Source organism: Poecilia latipinna, unplaced genomic scaffold (assembly GCF_001443285.1).
Source record: "Poecilia latipinna isolate Pla-1442-1.1 unplaced genomic scaffold, P_latipinna-1.0 Scaffold615, whole genome shotgun sequence".
Lineage (NCBI taxonomy): Eukaryota > Metazoa > Chordata > Actinopteri > Cyprinodontiformes > Poeciliidae > Poecilia > Poecilia latipinna.
The window spans coordinates 268,906-276,331 of NW_015113231.1; the positions used below are offsets into that span (position 1 = coordinate 268,906).

Sequence of the window (7,426 nt, forward strand, 5' to 3'; positions counted from 1 at the left end):
AGAATAAATAGACTTTTACACTTCTCAAAATGTCTCGACACAGGTAAAAAAAAAAAAAAAGAATAAATAGACTTTTACACTTCTCAAAATGTCTCGACACAGGTCTGAAAAAAAAAAAAGAATTCCTTCAAAGTCCTTCTCAACCAACAGCAGGTTCTCGCTCGAAGAAAAGGATCGCCATGCAAACCCGTGGCGGGACTCCTGGGCTCCACTTCCACGCTCGTCCCCCTCTGGACTCCTCTTGGGACGGGTCGGTCCGGCCTCCGAAACAAATGAGCCCCTCATGCCGAGGCATTCTAGCCTGTCTTCATGGCCGCTGAGAGATGGCCAATGTGCATTCCTACGAGAGGCCCCCCACACCCCACCCTGGGCCCCGGTGCCTGTCATGGTCCGCCATGCCTGCGCCAAGGCATCGTCTCAGCCTCGCTTCTGTTTTTGCTTTTTTTTTGTTTGTTTTATTTCACGCCCTGCCGAACAGGGGCGTTAAAGCAGCTACTCCCCGATCAGAGACTTTGGCATCTCAACTGTGACCCAGGATATCCTTATACAGTTCTGGCACTCTCTCTGGGTCCACAGGCCTGGGCAGGAAGTGTGTGAATTTCTGGTGCCGTCGGGATTTCGTCCCGTCCCTTGGAGTCCCGTCTTTGTTTAAAGCCACAAAGTAACGCGTCCCTTTGTCTCCGTGTTTGTAGAGGTTGGACGAGTAGGTGTTGTACCAGTTTTCCTCGAACTGCTCCCTGAAGACGCATTCGGCTGTGAGCTTTTCCTAAAAACAAACAAACAGAAAAGAAAAAGCAGAGGTTTGGTCTAAGCAAAAACAAACCAAACTCCTGTTACGGCTATCTAAAGGGGTCAAAACGGGGGAAAAAAGGGTCATAAAGAGTTTGATAGGTCTCTATGAATTGCAAACATCTATCTATTTTGGTAATTTAGTTCAATTTCCAAACTCAAAATTCAAATAAATAAGTTTCAATACAGAAATATTACGCTAGGGTCAAGTCATGGCCTCCGTAGTCATGGAGACGAGACAGTTCAGCAGATAGTCCCTCCAAAAGTAGGGAAGCTGAAAAATGTCATTGGTATGGCTGCTGGCTGGTCACAAAGTGTCCTATCTTAAAAAAATAAATAAATAAATAAATAAATGGAAAGTTGAGTGGAAGGAAAACCTGTGCTAGAAGAAGGTGGACAAGCTTTGAGAGGACTGTGAATCAAAGCCCATTCAAATCTTTTTTTGAAAAAAAGTTGTAAGCGCCGGACTGCAAATACAATATTTATCACGATTCATACGTACTTTATCGTCTCCGACATGCGCTACAACCATTAAAATAATAATAATAATAATAATAATAATAATAAAAATCTATCAGTCACACCTTAGAACAGATGCAGTAACATATAAGTGAATTCCTCAACATCAAATATCTCTATGTGACAAAAATTGCAACTGGAATATGTTCAAACAGTGAAAAGCAGAAACAAATATTCAAGTTTAAGGACTATAATCATTCTAAAACATTTCTGTTTAATAGCATCTCACGTTTTCTCGGCAGAAGGAGGAATTTCTGATTTCTAGTTCAAGATATGAAAAGTCATCCTCACTTTTCTTCCTCCTTCTAAACACGCATTTTTTTTATTTTATTTAATCAACATTCATCCAAAGAGATGCGGTACTTACAGAGCCATAGAGCTCCCCTTTGTCGTTCATCCCCAGGTAAAGCCCGCTGTCCACTCCTTTTATGCTTATCAGTCCCACAGCGAGGCTTATGAATTCCAAAATACCTGCAGAAGAATAACACAGTTGTTCTGCGCATGATCAAAGAAGCTCAGAAAAATCTGGTTTCCAACTGCGACCCCGACTGAATCCGGTCAGAATATTCCCGTGACTTGTTTGTGTTTTCGTTAGTTTTATGTTGGCTACAATTGGAATCTGTTGTCTGCGTGATTGGATTATACCGACTTGATCGACGTGACTAGAACAGAAAAGTGTCGCGTGAGGAGTCCTGACCTGACATTTGCTGTGAACTACAGCGCTCTGAAAACGCCGATATGGATTTTAATATTTACCATGGCGACTGTGGTCCTTTCTGGTCCCCTGCACCGTGCCGTCCGGAAGTATTTCCAGATGAAACCCCGTCCTGCAGTACAGCTGCCGCCTCCTCAGAATGCCCTTTAAGTGCTTCAGATCCGGCGTGGTCGGCAGGTACCGCCTGTCCCCGGGGGCGAGGTGGTGCTCCCCCAGCAGAGTCGGCCCGTCCCCGGGAGGCGTGAGGACGAAATGGGAGCCGACGTGAACGACGCCGTCGATGCCGTGCAGGACGCCTCCAACTTCCCCGAGAGTGGCGGCTGCCATCGCGTCAGGAGCGGAGGGGTGGGAGGGGTAAAGTTCAGCAGGTACACGGAGGTCCGGTGGGAGCGCTCTGGCGTAGCGGCGGACCTGGATGCCGCCTATTGCATGTTTGTGTCCTCCGTTACTTAGCGCACGTCCCTCCCCGGCGGCGCGGGGAAAACACTCGCCGCTTCCCCTCCGCCGCAGAGAGAGTTGGTCGGATGGAGGCGGGCTGCAGTCAGCGGCCGTCGGCGCTCATGTTGGACACCTGTCCGCAGCGTCGGCCGGTGGTACGCCTCGGAGGAAGCGGTCGGTGCTGGCTGCAGGTGAAGCAGTCCCTGGAGGTCTGAGCTCAAAGTGGCAGGGTTGGTGAGGCAGGTGTAAAAACCACAGCGCTAGTGATGGGCGTGCCCTGGCAGGCGATTTTTAACCCCCCTTCTCCTGAGGCACGGAGTAGAAGAGATATGGGCTGGTGGAGGAAAAAACACTACAGCTGTTTAAATTTAAACCAAGCATCGACATTAGTTTAGGACTCAGCCGACACTCTGTTTTTGTACGGAAGAGGATCGGGGCCACTGGGGAAAGAAAATAAAACCCACACAAAAAACACAAAAGGATACTGAGATTATTCAGAATCCTGAGAAAAAAAACCTCAGTAAATTATAAAATAATCGAAGACATATTTGATTCTAAAGCTTTAGCTCTCTAGGAGTCATCAAGTTCTGCAACTTTGTTTGTGACCCTTATTTTTGCCATAAAGTGAAACTTAATGATATTGAAAGTCTGTTTTATAAGAGTGTCCTGGGATATCCAGCGGCAAAACCAGATAAAAACAAGACAGTTCAAACCTTTCAAACACGACTCTAACAAAACAAATCACATAAAACATCTACAGTCAGTGGTTTCTGTCACTTTGTGATTCTAGAGACCTTCGAAACTATTCAATGAAACCGTATCCTCAGTCTTTAGATCCTTCCAGTAATGAGGTGCGGGATATTTAACAGCTTTCTGTCCTGGTTTTTGGTTCACACAGAGAAACAGCATCTTGGAAATGAAGGCTGTAACCACTTGAACTCGTTTAGATATACAAGCGTGAAGATATTGAAGTGACTGACTTTAGTCAGACCGTCCGACAGCTGAGTAGAGTTGACAATAGTGAGTTAGCGCTTTAAGATTTGATGTTCTGCAATAAAAAACAATGGACCAACATAAGCAGGTGGTGCTGAAACTTTGCTCTGTGACTTCCATTCCTCCTCTAGAATCTAGTAAAGATATTAAATATAAACATAATTTCAAACACAAAAAGTGGGAATCAGAGGGAGAGACCTGCACCTTACCTTATTTTCAAGCTGAATCCTGGTACAAGGCATCCATCCATTTTCTTACACCCTTGTCCCTTAGTGGGGTCAGGAGGTGCTGGTGCCCATCTCCAGCTATCATTCTGGGCGAGAGGCGGGTTACACCCTGGACAGGTCGCCAGTCTGTCGCAGGGCAACACAGAGACGGACAGGACAAACATCCACACACACACACACACACACTCCCACCTAGGGAGAATTTAGAGAAACCAATTAACTTGACAGTCATGTTTTTGGACTATAAGAGGAAGCTGGAGTACCCAGAGAGAACCCACACATGCACAGGGAGAACATGCAAACTCCTTGCAGAAAGACCCTGGGCTGGGAATCCAACCCAGAACCTTCTTGCTGCAAGGCAACAGCTCTACCAACTGCGCCACTGTGCAGCCTGGTACAAGGCATAAAAAGCCTTAAAAGTAATATTTGAATAAATATCTCCAAGCTCACAAACTATGTTTCGTAGAAGTTACCTTAAGTGTAGAATAACACTATCCAGATTTGACCAGTCATACTTTGTAGTTTTTCTATCCTGGATCATGTTCAAAGCAGCGAAAAAGCCTTTAAATTTAGAACATTATCATTTAATTTAATCCGTTTTCTTAATTACTTTTTGCCATGTTTGTAATTATTTAGTTTGTTTTACCACAATGGATCACAATGAGACAATAAATAAAGATTAAATAAATAAAAAAACATTTAGAATTTTCACAATATGTATATTTTAGAAATCACACCCTGACTTTTCTATAACCTTTAAATGGCATAAAATAATTCCAGTTTGACTAACAGGTAGTCCAGAGTGAAACAGCGCTTTTAGATGAGCGCTGAATCTACATGACGCCCCTCATCTCGTCTCATCTCAGCGTCCCCACCATTTCTCGCGATGTCCGAGATGTCAGAGCCAGAATAAACAACCATGGCCGCCGCACTGCGCAGGCTGGTCGCTTCTCTCAGGAACGGAGTGCTTCCTCAGCAAACACCGTCAAATGGCAGAAGGACGCTGAAGGTGGTCGCAGCCGGCGCTTGTGTCGCAGCCGCGGCCGGCGCTGCGGCTCTCTACTGCGGCTCGCTGGTCGGTGTGAAACCGAGGAGCCTCGTCGAGGCACGGCTCGTACATCTGGCGCTGCCGACCGTCTCTGCTGCTGACAAGGTACCGTGAGGCAGCTGGCTACGTTCAACTCCGAAACAGTCTGGAGTTGATCGCCGACAGCAGCACTTTATCGGCTATTTAATTTTTGGAGATGAGGTTAACTTTTCTTCGGCTGGTTGTTGTCTCTTTCGGGAGCTATCCGCGACCTTTGGTGCTGAAAAGACTAAACTGTCATCCGAGCTCACGTGACCAAGTGGTTTTTATTGAATCCCTGACGCTTTTGTAAACATTGTTCACACCGGAAATGGACAAAACATCACAACTAAGGTGACACGCAGAGACGCTGCTGATGTTTTAGACTTACACTGATGCACTGTACATTAATCCCTTGAAGTTTCTAAAACAAAAATCTTTCAGACCGGATGTATCAATATACAAAACATGTTATTTAATTGCAGGACGGATATGCTGTATCACATAACTGTCAAAGTGGAGGATAAGTTTTACATTGATACTAAATAATAAACATACTTGTTGCTGTACAAAAACGCAATAACTGGAGCAACTGTTTGACATAAAATGATTGCACAGCTAATTTTTTAAATAGGCTTTGATTATTTGTTAGCTAGAAAAAAAACATAGCTGCACTTTACTATAATTTATCATGTGATTAATTGATTTATTGTTTATTGTATGCAGGCCTAATCAGAATGCACAGCGCATGGGGTTTTGCTCCATGTAGGTCTGCATAGTTCCAGACCAATCAATCATATTGATCTCTAGAGGCTGTGGTATCTTTCAGTAGGATTTTACAGCCTGCCACAATAGAGCGAAAAATGGTTTAGCAATAGTCAGAGGGTCAAAACGACAGATTTAGAGTGTGGGATAAATATCCAAATATCCTAAATCTGAGTCCAATCAAGTGTTTGTGTAATGGTCATTGGGTGGTTTTTGTTTTACAGCATAAAGATTTCATCCTAAGACGGTCCAGGTATTATCACTGTGTGGGAAAAGTAAGCAAAAATGTCATGAAAAAAATGACCTTTATTCAGTAACAAAGTAAACCCAGCATCCTTCCTCCTAACATACAAACCTAACTGTATGTTGAACGCTAGATTTTTCATAAAAGGCCTTTTATATACACATGAACAGAAGAAAATAGTGGTGACATCAGCTGTACAGTCTGTTTCGGCCATCTTTAAAACCTTTACATGGCGCTCAGCAGCTCTGCTTGAACTCTTTGCACTATTTCTCCAAACTCATGTAGCCGCGTAATTAGATAAGATCCACCAAAGCTCTGGCACATGCTGAAAATGCTCGGGGACTAACAAAGCATGCACACTTAATTCCCTGCAGAGCAACAGTTTCCTTGTTGGATATTAGTCGGTATGAGCCGGGGATTGCTGCCCGATGTCCTTACACAGAAGCTATCTAGGGACACAAGAAACTGGACACTCTGGCTTGGCAGAGGGCCTGATGTTTGAAGAGGTGGGGTGGGTGGTGGTTAGAGGAGGGGGGTTTAATGGTTAAGCAGAGGGGGGCACACATTCCCTAGGTGTTTGCAGTGTGCCCAGTGGATCTGGCGGTGGGCCACCTGACAGAGAGATCCATTCTGTCTTCACCAATCCAGCCGTCTGATCCGGCTGGGTCGGAGCAGTTGTAGGGACATTATCTACTGTGCTGGGATGAAAAAGAAGGCATGCTGCCCATTACTGGACCAAGAGAGGCGTTTCGTGACAAGGAAAGCTTCAGGGGATTTTGCAAGGTGGATCTTTCAGACAGTATTATCGCTGAAACGAGTCGTGTTTCTATGAGCTGTGCAGTGGGGAAAATAAGTATTTTATACACTACAGATGCGTCAAGTTTCCGCACGTACAAAGAATGGGGGTCTGTCGTTTTTATATACGACAACTTTGAGAGACAGAATCTTGGGGAAAAAATCATGAAAATAATGTATAATTTTTTAATAATTAGTTTGAATGTGGTACAATGGAGAAATAGAACTTAGTATTTATTGCCAGCCGTAAATACTAACTTACAGAAGTTAGGTATTTCCAGTAGTTGTTGACCAGGTTTCACTCGGCAGCAGGGATCATTCCTGCACATCTCCTCCAGATCTTTCGACGTTCAGGGCAAACCAGAGTTTCAGTTCCCTCCAAAGATTTTCTTTTTATTGAGTTCAGGTCTGGAGACTGGCTAGGTCACTCCAGGACCTCTGTCTTATGGAGCCACTCCAGAGTTAACCTGGTTTGAGTCACTGTCATGCTATAAGACACGACCCATCTGCAATGAGGGAAGGAGGTTGTTACCCAGAATGTTATGGTACACGCTCCCGTCTATCAGAAAAGTCATGCTTCAGAAAAACCTGATGCATAACTGTTCAAATGCTTCACGTTGGGGATGGTGATCTTGAGACTGTACTCGTTCTTCTTTTTCTTCTTCCTCCAAACATAGCGAGTGAAGTTTATTCCAGAATTAGTTATTGTCCTGTAGACCATCCCAGTCTTGTGCAGGTCTACAGTTTTCCCTCTGGTGTCCATAGACAACTCGTTGATGTTGCCCTTAAAGTCGAATGGGGTTCTCCAACCTTTATCCTTAAGATCTCCTGTCCCACAAGTTTTTGATGTATACCTGCTGCAGTGTTGTGGTACT

At 44.5% G+C, this 7,426-nt stretch overlaps 2 protein-coding genes and 1 long non-coding RNA gene across 9 annotated transcripts in view; 1 reads left to right on the plus strand and 2 right to left on the minus strand.

Annotated features, from left to right (window-relative positions):
- Positions 1–430: 430 nt before the first annotated feature.
- fgf20b (fibroblast growth factor 20b) lies at positions 431–3,767 on the minus strand. 3 transcript variants are annotated; one of them, XM_015043097.1, is made up of 4 exons: positions 3,664–3,767; positions 2,065–2,767; positions 1,676–1,779; positions 431–766 (listed from the first exon to the last, which is right to left on the minus strand). In XM_015043097.1, exons 2-4 carry the CDS (start codon positions 2,348–2,350, stop codon positions 521–523), a joined length of 636 nt encoding a protein of 211 aa, XP_014898583.1. In that variant the 5' UTR covers positions 2,351–2,767; positions 3,664–3,767; the 3' UTR covers positions 431–520. The 3 variants fall into 3 exon arrangements, with proteins under 3 accessions (XP_014898583.1, XP_014898584.1, XP_014898586.1); XM_015043098.1 differs by having other exon boundaries at positions 2,065–2,795; XM_015043100.1 differs by lacking the exon at positions 3,664–3,767 and having other exon boundaries at positions 2,065–3,650.
- A 305-nt stretch (positions 3,768–4,072) lies between these two features.
- The window catches only part of LOC106953950 (calcium uptake protein 3, mitochondrial-like), a 24,997-nt gene continuing 21,643 nt past the window's right edge, over positions 4,073–7,426 (plus strand). For 4 of the 5 annotated variants that reach the window (XM_015043101.1, XM_015043102.1, XM_015043103.1 and 1 more), the window contains exon 1: positions 4,073–4,834. In XM_015043101.1, the coding sequence (XP_014898587.1) occupies positions 4,601–4,834 (234 nt within the window). In that variant the 5' untranslated portion in view covers positions 4,073–4,600. The remainder of the gene's footprint in view (positions 4,835–7,426) is intronic. The other variant, XM_015043105.1, reaches the window with a different exon arrangement.
- The window catches only part of LOC106953951 (uncharacterized), an 8,246-nt gene continuing 5,835 nt past the window's right edge, over positions 5,016–7,426 (minus strand). The window contains exon 2 of the long non-coding RNA XR_001426275.1: positions 5,016–7,405. This is a non-coding gene — a long non-coding RNA (uncharacterized LOC106953951). The remainder of the gene's footprint in view (positions 7,406–7,426) is intronic.